Consider the following 17139-nt stretch of genomic DNA (forward strand, 5'->3'; position numbering starts at 1 on the left):
TTTTATAGATCAAGTTACATAAACTAATGGGTCTAAAGTCCTGAAAGGAATAGGCATCAGGTTTCTTAGGGATCAGGACAAAAAAAGGTAGCATTCAGTTCCTTAAGAAGAGATCAGGAACCAAAGAACTCTCTAGCAGCATCCACAACATTCAAACCAATAATCTGCCAAAAAGTTTGAAAAAAGAACATAAAGAAACTGTCAGGGCCAAGAACTTTATTACCTTCACAGGAAAAGTCTGTAGCTCTAACCTCATCATGAGATGGGATTATGGTTAGCTCCTTATTCATGTCTTGGGAAACAATACATCTAAACTTTGACAGGATCTCATCTTGAGCATTAACATCCTGACAGCCATCATCCGAAAGAAGAGTGGAAAAATATATAATGGCTTCCTAGTTTAACTCCTCATGCTTATCAATCCAGCCATGATCCACTAAAATTTTATTGATTGTGTTTGAGGCCCTATGTTTGAGGATAGTCATATGAAAAAACTTCATGTTTTTGTGACCAGATTTGAGCCATAAATCTTTGGACCTTTGATTCCAGAATTCCTCCTCCTTAGAGATGATATCATGAATCTTGGTAAGTAACTCAACTTCTTTATCCATAACCATAGGATCATACCCCACATCTTGAATCTGAGACTGTACATCATTCAAATCTTTCTTAAGGTTTTCTTTTATTTGAAAAATATTGCTGAAGGAAAATTTATTCCAGAGTTGGATATTGGAAATAATATTGGCTAGTTTATTAGCCACTCTAAACATTGTAGTTCCCTGAATGTCAACATTCCACCATTTAGAAATATTGTCATAAATATCTAGAGCTAAAAGCCACATCTTCTCAAACCTTAAGGGGAAGGCCTTCCTCCTAGTCAAAGGGGATATACTCAGAAAAATCGGGAAATGATTAGACCCAATTCTGGACAACACATTTAATCTACAAGAAGCATTATGAATCCACTCAGGAGAAATAATACCTCTGTCCAGTCTGACTTGGATGAGGCCCCCCCCCACTTCTTCTGTTGGAACAAGTGAATTTAGCTCCAAGGAGTTTAAGGTCTAACAAACACAGAGAGTTAATCAGATCCACCAAGTCCTCCCTACTTTCTTCCAAAACAAGCATCCCATCAGCCTTTTCCATACTAGATAATGGGGTATTAAAATCCCCCAATAGAATCCATTTCCCATTTGGGAAAGCCATTCTAGCATTAATAATACGAGACCCGAGCATTTTTATAGCATTTTTCCCATTTGGACCATAGATATTAGAAATGATCCAAGACGATCCATCAGATAGACTAGTAAATCTAGTGGCAATGTGATTAGGAGAAGTAAAGACAACCTTACCCAAAAGCCATCTAGGATTGCACAAAGTGGCAGTACCACCATAAGCCCCATTAGCATTAGCACAACTAGTTCCACACTCTCTAAAAATAACCAATTTGATCTTTTCCACTCTACAACCAGGCATTTTGGTTTCTTGAACAAGAATATATCCGGCTTGTGATCTCTAACTAGGTTGGATAGAAGATCATGTTTGTGGGAATGATTCAATCCCCTAATATTCCATGAAATGACTTTCATTTGACTGGATGGGGGGAACCAATCCCCATGTCTTGTAGTGTTATTTGGACTCCATAAACAATGGAATACCGACTATTGTTGTCTCTACTAATTGCATTGGGAGGCCTCCCCACTACCCTGAAATCAGATCCACAATCTGCCTTTTGTTTGTTTCTAGTCTTAACACCACTAGAAACCAGTGTTAATAAATGACCATTTGGGGAGTTCCTTTTTTTGTACTTAGTTTTTACCTCAATAAACAGATTTGGATTATCGTCATCCTGGGTCACATCGTCAGTAATGTTTGAATCCAATAAATTCCCAACATCAACAACAAGGTGGATGCAAGGATCCTTAACCCTATGAACCTCCGTCATAGACTTATCCCCATTAGAAATCTCCTCAGGCTTCAAACTTCCCCCTGCATCCCCCCCCCTCATTCAAGGGATCTAGGTTTGAAGGATTTGGATCTAGACCAACCTGAACACATGGGATATTATTCATTCCATCCATACATGGAGTGGGATCTAAGGATGGAGACTCCACCAAATCCACCCCCTTTGTCTCACTTTTCTTCTTCCAACTCCTCTTAGGCATAGGCTTAGAAGGGCATTCCGTGGCCCAATGACCAACTTTTCTACAATGGAAACAAGTAAAGGGAATAGATTCATACTTGACTTTCTAAACCCATTTGCCCAGCTTAGAGAAGGGGCCAATCTCCTTTGGCAAATTAGCAGATTGTTTAACATTCACACAGATTCTAGCATACACTAGACGCGTCTTTGCAGAGGTCACTGGGTCAACTGAAAGGAGCTCACCAAAGCATCCAACAATCCCAGCAAAGATTTCTTCGCCCTAGAACTCCATAGGCAAATTTGGTAGCCGCACCAAAATAGGGGCCTCATTACATTCCCATTCCTTTGGGTTAAAGCCTAGTTCCCATTTCTTGAGAGCCAACGATGATTTGCCTAAAATCCAGGGACCACCCGCTAAGAATGATCGAAGGTCCTCCTCACAGGCAAAGGAGAAGGAGAAAAAACCATTAGACATGGCAACCACATCAATTTGACCCTTTCCCTTCCATTTACGAGACACCGAATCCCTAACAGCTTCAATATTAGGTCGAGGGCCAATAAACTTGCCAACTAGGACAGGGGCCAGATTAGCCATATTCTTTTCCATGATACAATCTGGAATAGAAATTGAACAAGAACCAAACTTCAGGTCCACTTTATGGGGAACAGGTGCAATAGCCTTGCATTTGAGGTTTGACCCAAATAAAGTAGACCATTTTCTGTTGCAGTCTAGAGATCCCGGTTTCCTAAGATTCTCCACAAATTTTCTGGGACCCTCCCCACAACAAGGTAAAACAGTAAAGTCAGTTTTTTCTTTTGTTGGTATCGGCAAGGTCTCCCCATCCCAAAACCCGTTGAGATTGCCATCAGAAGCTTTAGGTTTTGTTTCTCCCATGGATTACATCACGTGGGATCCTCCGGAACCTTCATCACCCAATCTTCCCGCTCCCGCTCCTGCTCCATTCAAATTCAAACCAGTCGCTCCAGTTGTTCCTGCCATTCCCACCTCTCTAGCTGCTTACATTAATAAAATATAATAACTTTATTTTTTATATTTCCAGTTTTGTTTCTTTTCTTGAGTTGCTTCCTATTTTAAATTTCTATTACTGTTCTCCAACAATTAGTGATAGATGTATTTACAAGTGATCATACCTACTAGCAATAATTAATTAATTGCAAATTACGTCCCACATTTCATTTGAATTACTTACAGTTGTTGGCACATAATAAAAGTTCTAACTAATATTTTTACTACACCAATAATAGGAGCTAAATTTTTAAAAAAATTATGGATTTACTCCTCCTTATCTCAGTCGGTGGTTTCCAAGAACACTCTCGCTCTTCACCAGGGTTTAATTCTAAGACTTTATAAGTTTCATTTGGCTTCAACCTTACCTAGTGGGGCCCATATGACCTCCTCTGGTCCTCTGTCTTCCAGTAGCTTCTTTATAGTGGTTATGTAAGAGGTCCAGGCCTATCTTGCTTTAATCAATCATAACTAAACCAATAATAGGAACTATATGTTTATATCAATAATTATTACCATTTTAGATAAATTCATTATAATTTTTTAGCTTAGTAATAACTAAAAAATCTTTAATTCACTCATTCTAATCCACATTTATATTTATGTTTGTAAAAATAAATGTTATTTTTAGATTATTGGCATTTTACAGGTCGTATAGAATATTGCTCATATTTTGTATCCCTTTTTACTCACCACCATTCATTCTTTCTAATTATGTAGAGTGTAAACTTCCATAAGACATTATCTTGTTGTAAAACATCAAAACAAGAAAATTGACATGTATTATTCAAAAAATATGTATAACCTATCTAAATGTATTACACTTCAAAAAATTAATTCATCTTGGAAACAACTATGTTGTATCTTCAACATTAATTATACATGGTTAAATAGGTATTATTGTTTCAACTTCATTTGCAATGTCTGCTTCATAAGGTAAAGTTTTATAGTTTACATTCATGGCGTAATAGTTTTCATATGTATTTCAATTTTTATAGGAATAATTTACTATCCCACGGAAATGAATTATTTGATTGAAAATGCAATCAAGATGATCGGTGATGGAAACCTAAAGTTGCAACCACATTTGCAAGTATTAAGTATGGCAAGATTGGGGATGACCATCGATCAACAAATCGATTTTAAAATAGACCTCTCTATTGGATTTCACAAGCAAAAGGATACACTTAGAAAAAAAAATACAATGATTCCATAAAGTCAATACAAATCCCTAAGGGATCTACACTTCTACCCGTCAAATATAGTTACAATATTATTCGCAATTCAAGGTGAGCCACAATGTTTGATTGATTTTCTAACAACTGTCGATCAATTTCGTGTAAATTAGCAAATTCTTGGACCCACTATGTAAAACTTGTTGCAATTTTAGCCCTCCAAACTAGTTTATATACACAAGGACGTGAGATTTTAAGCTCACAAAGATTTTAAAAATTATAAAGAAAGTGACAAATGATACAAGGTTAACACTTGACTTGAATTAGTTAGATATTTTTTCACATTTTTTTAGAAAATCCTAATCTAGAGTTGGGTTAACGAATAATAGATGTGTAGGAAGATATAAAACTGAATTAATGGAGTTCTCTTATAAATATCTCAAATACTTCATCAATAAATGTAAACACAGATATCCAAACATAGACATGTTTTTTAAAACATAAAACACCACAATCAAAATATGTGATTTCAACATATAAAATCACAAAATTTGACATCAACCTAGATAAAATGGAGCGAAAAGGATCTTTTTTATATCATGTGTCATGTGAGATGTGTCTATCTTAAAACCATGCATGATCCGAGTCCATCCTTTATTACTTTCCACACCTTGACATAAACAACATTTCTGTCGGTTTATTTATAGCTTGTTCTTACCCAAGTTACAAATGCCCCTTTGAAAAATGTTCACTTTTACATTCAAGAAAATTAGGAAATCCCTGTCAAACTTTTTGATACCAGTTTTATACCTAAACAAGATCTTAACACACAAATTTATGATCTTTCCTTTTAAATATTAAAATGTTAGAAAATGCGCAGTTTGCATTGATACAAAGAAATAGCGGTCATGGGTTTTGCTAATTTGAAAGTTAGGAACCCCTGGCCAGACAATCTGAGTGTGGCGATGGAAATTCACGAGATAAATGATGTGAAGGCGGCTGAAAAAATATATTGCAATCTGTGTGGGGGAGCTTGACACCTTCTGATTATAGTCTTTGAATAAATACTGTAGTATTAATCTAGTGTCTGAACGTTAGGTTTGAAAACAACAACGCCGGAAGAACAAGGGAAGTCAAAGCCTTATATGCCCAATTCTCGTCAACAAGAAGAAGTTCAGGTTGGAAGATTGAAATTCTACTTTGTCTGCTATTGTAGTGCGTGATTGTCTGCTATTGTAGTGCGTGATTTTCTATTTATAAGGTGCTCGTCTTAAACCTTGTATTCATCCTCGAACGCTTTGTCTGGCCGATCATTGTTTGACATCCCAGAAATCAGACACAATTATTTGATTGATTCCTTAATTTCTATCAGTCAATCAATGGCCGTATTTCCATTGCCCCAGCTTGAAGATAATGCTGTATTATTACCCAGTTCCCAAACTAACTCAACGCAGCCTCAGCTATGTGACGTATGGAGAGATATACAAGGTGCCCATAATTGGAATGGTTTGCTTGATCCCATGGTGCCCAATTTGAAAGCTGAAGCTCTCAGATATGGGAATTTGGCACAGCTTTGTTACGACGCATTTGATGGCAAAAGCTACTCCAAAAACTACGGCACATGTTATCACAGTAAAAGAGATCTGTTCAATAAGATGGGCATGTCTGAAAGTGGCTACCAAGTCACTAAATATGTTTACGCCAATACTAATCTGTTAAATCAAGTTTTTGGTGAGAAACCAAAAGACCAAGGTGTTTGGTTGGGTTTTATTGCAGTTTGCACGGATCCAAATGAGATAAGAAGGCTTGGACGACGAGACATAGTGATTGCATGGAGAGGAACTCAGACTGGTGAAGAATGGATAGAAGACCTGAGAAATATTCTTGTACCTACAAGATTATCCTATAGATGCAAGAGGACAGGCAAAAACCAAGAGCATCATTTCGCGGATGGAGTACTAATTGAGAGAGGATTCCTGAGCTGCTATACTTCAACTGTCCGTCACCGTCAAGGCGCTGCAGGAGCCACTGTGAACATCAGCACCAGAGATTTGGTAGTCTCAGAGATAGAACGATTGATTCAAGTTTATGAAAAAGAGATGGACAATTTAAGCATAACATTTACGGGACACAGCTTAGGAGCTGCTCTTGCAACCTTGAGCGCTTATGATATCAAACAAATGCTTTGCACCAAGCATAATTTTCATCAAATTCCCGTCACCGTCTTCGCTTTTGCCTCTCCCCGGGTGGGAAATCTTGCGTTTGCTAAACGGGTGGAGGAGATTGGAGTGAAAGTGCTGAGGTTTGTGAACAAGCGTGACCTGGTTCCCAAAGTGCCCGGAGTTTGTATGAACGAGAACGTGGGATGCCTCAGCAAATTGCTGCATTGGCTTCCGTGGACATACTTTCATGTTGGCTTCGAGCTTCCTTTACACAACAATTCTCCATTCATTCATTCATAGCTGTGGATGATACAAATTAGCTTTTGATTGTCATAGAAAACAATCACGTGTCATCAGTAATCTGATAGATAATAAAAGTACGCGTAAATCAGTATTGATTTTAATTATGAACATTGCTATTAAACAAGAGATAATACGCCTCAGCTCTGTTGTAGCCCAAAATACCTTCATATAAAATTTGTAAAAATAGTCAACAAGGGTAAATTCTCAAATCTTTTTCTAATCCTCAGAATTAGTGACAATATGAATGTTCTAGTGCTATCTAAATCTACCGAGAACTTTAGTTGAGGATTGCATGTATGCATGCCATACTATCTATAATTATGAGATTACCAAATATTTGGTTTCTAGGTATATAGCTCTACACTAGCACATTTTATTGTCGCTCAATTGCACCCATACTTTAAGATTATACAAGTATACATCCAACACGTTATAATTCTAAAACAATGATTGTCTAGGGATGTGACAATTATTGTGGAGGCTACTTTGGTAATGCCGCAACTTCCCCATGATGGGGAGGCATTGCATTTAATTTATGAGAGCTTGAAGAAGACATAAGGGACTACAAAGAATCAAGTTAGCTTTCTTGATAAGGAACTAAATTGTGATGGTGAAAATATTGAGCTTCCTTCTTTACCAATCAATCTTATCAACTATCAACAAAATATAAAGGATGCATTTTTTATTCTTGATTTCATTTTTTGATTAAATCGTGAATGACAAGTGTATGATTTTAAGTTAGGAGCTTTACATGAGCTGAATACCAAATCCTTGAAATCAATTATGTATAATCCAAGGAAACTATAATACAATATCAAATAGCCAATTTTATTGGACAATAATTTCTTAAGTACTCTTTCTTTCTTATATATTTAATCATTTATTAAAATGCCACTTTTTGCCTAGTATTTTTGCAATCAGCCTACATACGAAATTTCATGGACTTGCTAAAGATGACCATAGATTCGGTTTGGACACATGCAATCTCCAAAATCTACTAATACTTTTTAGTTTTTTGGACTCATTCCTTAGACAACAACATACAATGATAATATTGCACAATTATGAGTAACCCTTTCGGCTTACCAAATTTCTCATCGATAGATTGTTATCCATAGAATTTTTTCAATAACTTAGCAATATTACTCAATATGTATGGAGTTTTTAAAAAGGAAACGTTCTTTATTTTAGATCCACTTCTATTTGGATGGGAGTACAATAAAAAAAATGGGAAGCAAATCTTGAACCTCCTAAGATTCAAGTTAACGTAATTCAACCTAGAGATCATAGAGGACTTTTGGAAATAGGACCCTAAAAGTTTCAATTCTAGCAGGATAAAAAATTTAAGAACAAATCAGATTTTTATACATAAAAGTTAGCCTAAAATAGAAATAAGCTAGTGTTTGAGTAGCAAATTGTAGGATGTATATAAATAAAACAATGATCTATTCACTATCCTCCTCCCCTTTAAATATTACATACTATAATGTCTATTTTTTGTGCAAAATGAGTATCAAGCTCCACTTGAAGGAAGAACCATAAAAGTAAAGGTTGGACTAAGAAATAAATCATTTACCTTATTGGAAGTACAATTAAAAAATACACAAGATGTATATGAGTATTTTAAAACGTCGCTATTTATAAAACTTATGGGATAGTATCAAACTATCAGAATGCCTCATGGAATTTAGATTTCACCTTTGAAGGACTCATAGAGCGATTCGAACAAATTTGTGAGACACGAGAGCTACTATCCAGCAACAACTCAAACTGCGCAAAATTTAGACGAGAACAACGCTCATGAGTAGCGGATTGCACCTAGCATTCAAAAGAATTCCTGAAACTAAGCACAATCATACATGAACTGAACATAACGTCCAAAGTGGGTCCAAAGTGAGTGTGAAATTGTATTTGTAAGCAATCGACTACACTACACTATCAAGTGATCCATGCACATCAATCAATTGGAATTAACTTTCTAGAAGTTGCATTCAAGATTTATGAGTAATATTTCACTTAGCTTTCCTGACCTAATAGATCAAGCAAAAACACCTTGTTTAGATGTACACAATGTCTAGGCCTATGACGTTCAATTAACAAAACCAACATTAAATGAGCTCCATGCAAATTATGTTTCAAAACTATATATAAAATATGCAATATTCTTAGAGCATTAAATCCTCTATTAACTATGAGTATTTGTAGCTACAATTGCTAGATTACATAGATAAATTATTATTGCATATATATTAATTTTTTATAAAAATATCCAAATACACTATAATATACACACTAAAAAACACTAATGGAGTAGAAATATTCCTTGCAGCCATATGATGGCATCTCATACCCTACCATATTCCAGACACAGAGACTTACATATGAAGAGAAATAAAACTGCATAAAAAGATTCAATAAGTATGTATACCTAGCTTGTGGTAAACATGTCCACAATCTTCACATTAGCCAAATAGAATTCCTTAACAGCCATATTCTATGATTACATCCTATGGCACTAAAAAATGGAGCCTCGTAGCACCCAAAAACTAATTTAAAAAACACCCAAAAAATAGAGTCATTCAGATGGCAATATAAAAGCATGTAAATGCACTAATCTTCCATTGAGATTGAAGGAGAATTGCTTCCCTTTGCCTGACTATAACCTCTCCTACACCTAAACCAAGAGTTCATCCTCAATTTCCTCCTTATGAGATAGGATATCAGTAGAAAATATAGTTAGGCAGTCTTATTCTAGACTTGCTTGTAATCCATTAGAGTGACACCTTTCTTTCTAACAAACATACTGAATGATACAACATGAACTAGAAAATATGATGTTTTTTTACTAAATGATACAATATGTTACAAATATGGAGACAAACATATAAAAATAAAGTACTCATGAAATAAGTTCACTAACAACATATATGTTGCTTTCTAATCAACAAAATATCACCAAATACCTCAATATGAAAACTCTTCTATAAAATGCATGCAAAATATTTGTCTTAATGACAATTCTCTAAAATTGGGGAAAATTATAAAAAAAGAGTTGCTACATCTGAGGTGGTATCTTACATAGGTATTATAGCTAGCGGTCTTGCCAACCTGTTGGGAGACTACCATCTATTAAAGTTTCTTGAGTTGCATGACATTTTGGAAAACATTCAAACTTGGTATATTATTGCATCTAAAGAAAATTAGATTGTGGGTCACTTATCAAAATATTTCAGTGATTTGATGAAGTGTATTCAACCTAGGAAATTATAGAAAGAAAAGTGGAAATTTGGCTCTTAATGATTGGAATAAAGTTGGAGTCTCCAATTTCTAGATAATTTTCTTATCAAGCTGATGTAATTGGAATTATGTTTGTCTAAGGTAGAACAATTATATTGCAGGATGTTGAATTGGTCCAACGGAAGCTTATGGAACATCCTCATGAGGATTAAGACTTGAAGTTGCCTCTTGTCTCAATGAGTTCTGAAGAATTACAATTCATATAACACTATATAATAATGATATAATGATGATGATTTTATAGATTATTATTAAAGGATTTCATGGGTTGTGTGGTACCAGAAGCCCTTCTTTTGATAAGAGGGCTCAAAGTTTAAAAGTTATGGATAAGGTGAGATCATTTTTTAATTTTTATTGATCTCAAGTGCAATAATTTAATTATTTGAATGTTCCAATGATTCTTTACCAAAATAAAAAAACATCATGCATAAAATGTTAAGGCATCCATGTTAACTATTTTTTGCTTGATTTCAAATGAAGATGATGATATCTCTAAGAAGGTACAATTTTAATTTTTGGCCATTTTTAGAAAGGAACGAGATGTCTCACATATAGCTCGTAGGTTCTCATAAAAATTAGTAGAGTAAAACATTGAGAAGCTTAAAAACCAGCTGACAAAATAGGAAGTGATTTCTTTTGGTTTACAACATACAAGATCCCACAAAAATAGATAGGAGTAAAAAGAGAAGTGATGTTTCACATGTCAAGAGGCTTGGACGCTCAATCACATATGTGGTCCAATTCATAAATAAAATTAAATAGTACATTATAAATTGAAGCTAAGAATATTGCAGAAATATTAGCTTGTTGTTATTGAACCGTTCACGAAGTAGGAAAAGAAAGAAAGGGCAAAGGAACTCAAGTAGGTGATTGAAGATCTTGAATAAATCCAAGAAAACTTTAGCTTCAAGTAGAGTCCTAATTTGACATGTTCAAATTTTTGACGTTAGGATGGTTGGTTTGAATTAGAAAGTGGTAATAACTTTTAAGTTTATTGATAGCCCATTGTTTGTTATGAGTGCTAATTTGACTTTCTAAAATCCACTCTTTGAGTTGGATGATGAGGTGACACCTAGTTGTTGACGAAACCAATGGGATGTGGGATTAAGGTGTTGTTTGTGGTCCTATGAGGTGGAGCCAATTGAATTGTCTATTGACCCACCCAAAATCATTGAGTCTTTACTTCTTGTAATGGACTATTATAGATTGAATTATCATGGGTTGACAGTTGAACTTGTCGGTTTACGACAAGAAAGGGAGTACTATTGCATGGTCTATATTTGTTGGGGTGCATACCGTTTTGATTGAATATATAAGTATCATCAAGTGTACTCTTAATGTGGCCCACATAAAATTACTATAGCACAACATCAACATGGTTAATTCACTATTTGGGTTGGTATCTATACACAAGATGGAATAAGCATATGTCAAGATGTTGTAGAGCTAAAAAGAGATAATACTTGAATAAATTCCACATTATTAAAACTTTCTCACCATGTCAAACCATATGTAATTTCAATGCCAAATACTAGGTGTGATTCTAATGTATTAATAAAGAACCAAAAATATATATAAATCTCATGCCTCAAACAAAAGCCTTAGACTTATAATATAATCAAGTAATGTATTTAGAACTTCACAAACTCTTGCCAAGGCATTAAAAATATTCCATATGCTCAAATTAAATATTAAATCTTTTTATTCATCATTAGACTTTATGAATCGATTCATTCATATTGAAAGTATATCATTACCAGAGGCAATATAATGCTCATGGAATAAATAGAGAAAAAACCAGTATTAATCTCCAACCTACAAATTTGTCTCTTAAAAGGACTTCATAAATTTATCAAACTTACTTTCAACCCCCCTATGAAATCTCTAATAAACCATTCAAAATCTGAGATCATCAATACAATGCAACCGCGAATGCTAATTGAAACTGCTTCAAGAATGAAACTAGGTTTTCATCCAATTCCTCCGAACTTGAGGGTTCCTTACTAGGGCTTCTCAACTAAAATCTAAAATCTTTTCGAGCTATACTAGAGAAAGAATAAACTAAGCATACCCAGTAGAGACTCAAAGTGTCTGTTTATAAGTCGCCAAGGGAGCTTCTAGAAACCCTTTAAAATTCTCTTACCTTTTAATATTTGTCTTTTTAAAATGGGAAATAATAAATAGAACCTTTTAATTAACGTCTTTTTTATAACCTTATTAGATAATTAAATTAAGTTGTTATTAAATTTATGTAATTTTGACAACTTAAATTTTTATTATTTAATTAAATTTAAGGTCCAAATAAAGGGGACATTACACAAATAAATCTTGTAGAAGGGATAAGTGTAATGTCCACATTTTCATGTTATGTAGCTTTGTAGTTGGCTCTAATATTATGGGTGTGTATCGACCATATTAGAGTATTTTTTATGTTACCAACAAGATTGGATGGCCTAAAGGACTTAGAGGGTAGTTTTTGAGGTTATTTTAGACTTTTGGTGTGCTCTCCAATATTCCTGGAGAGAGAATCTATCTATAATAAGTGTCTCGATTATGTTTGGTTATCATCACTCCTATGCAGCCAATTTTAATTTTAATGCATTTAAACCAGTTTTACAACTCGGGTGTAATGTTGACCTATATTTAATTAAATTTATAGAGGTTGTATTGATTTAATTAAAACAATTTAGTGGGCATATTGGTATAATATCTTGTTGGAGAGAGAATGGAAAGTTTTAAAGGTTGGATTTGCCTAACCTTGTACCTAAGGTGCCCAAAATAATTAAATACTTAAATAAAGCACTTTTGGGAGTTATAAGGATTAATTAGTCAATAGGCTACACTTGCAAGAAAGCTTGCATATGGTGAGCTTGACGATTTTGTCTCGCACTTGAAAATTGGTTATTATGTCTTCTTTTTGTTTGTAGACATCTGAAACAACCAACTGTTCCTGTTGATGTTTCAAAGAAGCAATTGTTCTTATCAATGTTTCAAACAAGCAATATTAAAATAATTTTTGGGTAATGTGGGCAAACTGCATAGTATCGGGTGTGAAAACAAACCAACTCACCAGCCTCTCACTTCTCACATCTACTCTCTTTTAAAATGAGACAAATCTTGTCTCGCTAATAGAATCATTGCTCCTCATCTAATCAGCATGAACATAATGCACCCTAGACATGGTTTGTTAGTTGTTTGATCATGAAACATTTTTGAGCTATGTACATGCATTTATGTTCTCAATTACAATCAATCCTTTCAAAAGATATTTGCATTAATGCATTCGTACTACTTTCACCACCTCGATATTATATAAATATTCATTCTATCAACATTTGAAAGAAAGCAGCAACAAGGGTTTAAACAAAGCTAAGAAGAGCGGGAGAAGCAAGCAGTTTGTTGGGAGAAGTGTGATTTTGAAACATTTGAAGTTGACACAGCCCGGGCAGGGTGATGCGACACAGGATTCGAGTGGACAACAGGGGAAGGAAGAACCCAGATATTGTGACCTGACTAAAAACATTCAGGAGGACTTGGGTGGTAAGAGTCGGTATGATAACGACAGACACAGGGTGTATCACTGGGGGAAGGATGAGGAAAAGACAAATCAGAAGACCTCCCCTTCATCATATCTTACACCAAAACCAATAGTTCATCCTCAAATTTCTCCTGATGGGATAGGATATCATTAGAAAATATAGTTAGGCAGTCTAATTCTAGACTTGCTTGTAATTCATTAGAGAGACACCCTTTTTTTTAACAAACATACAGAATGATACAATATGTTAAAAAATGATAATCTTTTTTAGTAGATGGTACAATATGTTACAATTATGGACACAAACATATCAAACTATAGTACTCATGAATGAAATTCATCAAGCAACATACATGTTGCATTGTTTTCAACAAACTATCACCAAATACCTCAATATGAAATCTCTTCCATAGAATGCGTGCAAACTATTTGTCTTAATGATAATTCTCTAAAATTGGGGAAAAATTACAAAAAAATGTTGCTACAACTGATGTGGTTTCCTACATAGGTATTAGAGGTAGTGGTCTTGCCAACCTATTGGGAGACTAGCATCTATTAAACTTTCTTGAGTTGCATGACATTATGGAAAACATTTAAACTTGGTAAATTATTGCATCTAAAGAAAATTAGATTGTTGGCCATTTATCAAAATATTTCAATGATTAAATGAAGTGTATTTGGCCTAGGCAATTATAGACAGAAAAGGAAGTGGAAAATTGGCTCTTAATGGTTGGAATAGAATTGGAGTTTGTGCAATATATAGATAATTTTCTTATTAAGCTGCTATAATTGGAATTATGTTTTTCTAAGGTGGAACAGTTATATTGCAGGATGTTGAATTGGTCCAACAGAAGCTTATGGAACATCCTCGTGAGGATTAAAACTTGAAGTTACCTCTTGTCTCAGTGAATTCTTAAGAATTACAGCTCATATAACACTATATAATAATGATTTTATAGATTATTATTAAAATATTTCATGGGTTGGGTGGTACTAAAAGCCCTTCTTTTGATAAGAGGGCTCAAAGTTTAAAATTTATGGATAAGGTGAGATCATTCATTATTTTTATTGATCTCGAGTGTAATAATTTAATTCTCTAAATGTTCCAATGATTATTTACCAAAATAAAAAAATATCATGCATAAAATGTTAAGGAATCCATGTTAATTATTTTTTGCTTGATTTTAAATGAAGATGATGAATCTCTAAGTGGGTAAAATTTCAAATTTTGGCCATTTTTAGAAAGGAACAAGATGTCTCACATATAGCTTGTGAGTTCTCATAAAAATTAGTAGAGTAGAGAATTGAGAAGCTTAAAAACTAGTTCACTAAAAAGGAAATAATTTATTTTGGTTTATAGGAAAGAAGATTCCACAAAAAATAGATAGTAAAAAAAATAGAAGTGATGTTTCACATGTCAAGACACTTGGACACTCAATCAAATATGTGGTCCAATCAATAAATAAAATTAAATATTACATTATAAATTGAAGCTAAGAATATTGCAGTAGTTGATGAATTTTATTTTGACCAAGGGATTGTTCTAACTTGTGAGCCTAAACTATGTAAAGAGTATGACATTAAGGTGCTGACTTGGAGGACCAATTAGAAAATTCTTTTCAAGATGCTAGTTTTGAGACACATAGTCTGAAGAATTTGTTGAAGGTCGGTGAGGATATAATTGTGGTACCCTTATTCTATTTTGATGACACTCACAAGATCATGGAAGTCCTCTATTCGAAGGACCTAATTTAGAGAAGACATTTGGGGATGGAAGGTAAATTTATTCTTGCAAATTTATGAGTGGTAAAAGAAGCTTTACAGTCCATCAAATATGGTTAGGATTACTTTTAGAGAGAGATGAAATCATAAAAATTACTGAAGCTTTTGCTAATTCATTGAAAATTAAATAAGATGAAGTTAATAAGCTCACCTTGGACCTTAAGGATAGTAAGGAGGCCTTGGAGAATACACAAATGATTCCTCTAGAAGCAAAATATTAGCTTGTTGTTACTGAACAGTTCATGGAGTAGGAAAAGAAAGAAAGGGAAAAGGAACTCAAGTAGGTGATTGAAGATCTTGAATAAATCCAAGAAGACTTTAGCTTCAAGTAGAGTCCTAATTTGACATGTTCAAATTTTGGACGTTAGGATGGTTGGTTTTAATTAGAGAGTGGTAATAACTTTTAAGTTTATTGATAGCCCATTGTTTGTTATGAGTGCTAATTTGACTTTCAATAATCTACTCTTTGAGTTGGATGATGAGGTGACTTCTAGTTGTTGATGACACCAATGGGATGTGGGATTAAGGTGTTGTGTGTGGTCCTATGAGGTGGAGACAATTGAGTTGTCTATTGACCCACCCAAGATCATTGAATCTTTACTTCTTGTAAAGGACTATTATAGATTGAATTATCATGGGTTGACAGCTGAACTTATCAGTTTAGGACAAGAAAGGGAGTACTATTGCACGGTCTATATTTGCTGGGGTGCATACCATTTTGATTGAATATAGAAGTATCATCAAGTGTACTCTTAATGTGGCCCACATAAAATTACTATAGCACAACATCAACATGGTGAATTCACTATTTGGGTTGGTATCTATGCACAAGATGTTGTAGAACTAAAAAGAGATAATACTTGAATAAATTCCACATTATTAAAACTTTCTCACCATGTCAAACCATAAGTAATTGAAGATAATAATATTTCAGTAGTTGATGAATTTTATTCTGACCAAGGGATTCTTCTAACTTGTGAGTGTAAACTATGTAAAGAGTATGACATTAAGGTGGCTGATTTGGAGGACCAATTAGAAAATTCTTTTCAAGATGCTCATTTTGAACACATAGTCTGAAGAATTAGTTGAAGGTCATTGAGGATATAATTGTAGTTTCCTTATTCTATTTTGATGACACTCACAAGATCATGGAAGTCCTCTATTAGAAGGACCTAATTTAGAGAAGACATAGGGAGATGGATGGTAAATTTAATCTCGCAAATTTATGAGTGGTAAAAGAAGCTTTAGGGTCAATCAAATATGGTTGCAATTACTTTTAGATAGAGATGAAATCATAAAAATTACTGAATTTTTTCCTAATCCATTGAAATTAAAATAAGATGAAGTTAATAAGATAACCTTGGAGCTTACGGATATTAAGGAGGCCTTGGAGAATACACAAACCATTCTTCTAGAAGCCAAAAATTAGCTTGTTGTTACTGAACAATTCACAAAGTAAGAAAACAAAGAAAGGGCAAAGAAAATCAAGTAGGTGATTAAAGAGCTTGAATAAATCCAAGAAGACCTTAGCTTCAACTAGAGTCCTAATTTGACATGTTCAGATTTTGGACGTTAGGATGGCTAGTCTGAATTAGAAAGTGGTAATAACTTTTTAGTTTATTGATAGCCCATTGTTTGTAATGAGTTCTAATTTGACTTTTAATAATCCACTCTTTTTGTTGGATGATGAGGTGACATTCAATTGTTGATGA

The 17139-nt window shown here is 34.1% G+C and overlaps 1 protein-coding gene across 1 annotated transcript; it reads left to right on the forward strand.

Moving 5' to 3' along the window:
- Window positions 1-5724: 5724 nt before the first annotated feature.
- Window positions 5725-6807, forward strand: LOC131862596 (phospholipase A1-Igamma2, chloroplastic-like). Its single transcript, XM_059215080.1, has one exon. The coding sequence runs from the start codon at window positions 5725-5727 to the stop codon at window positions 6805-6807; it is 1083 nt and encodes a 360-aa protein (XP_059071063.1).
- Window positions 6808-17139: the final 10332 nt, after the last annotated feature.

This window comes from Cryptomeria japonica, unplaced genomic scaffold (assembly GCF_030272615.1).
Source record: "Cryptomeria japonica unplaced genomic scaffold, Sugi_1.0 HiC_scaffold_49, whole genome shotgun sequence".
NCBI lineage: Eukaryota > Viridiplantae > Streptophyta > Pinopsida > Cupressales > Cupressaceae > Cryptomeria > Cryptomeria japonica.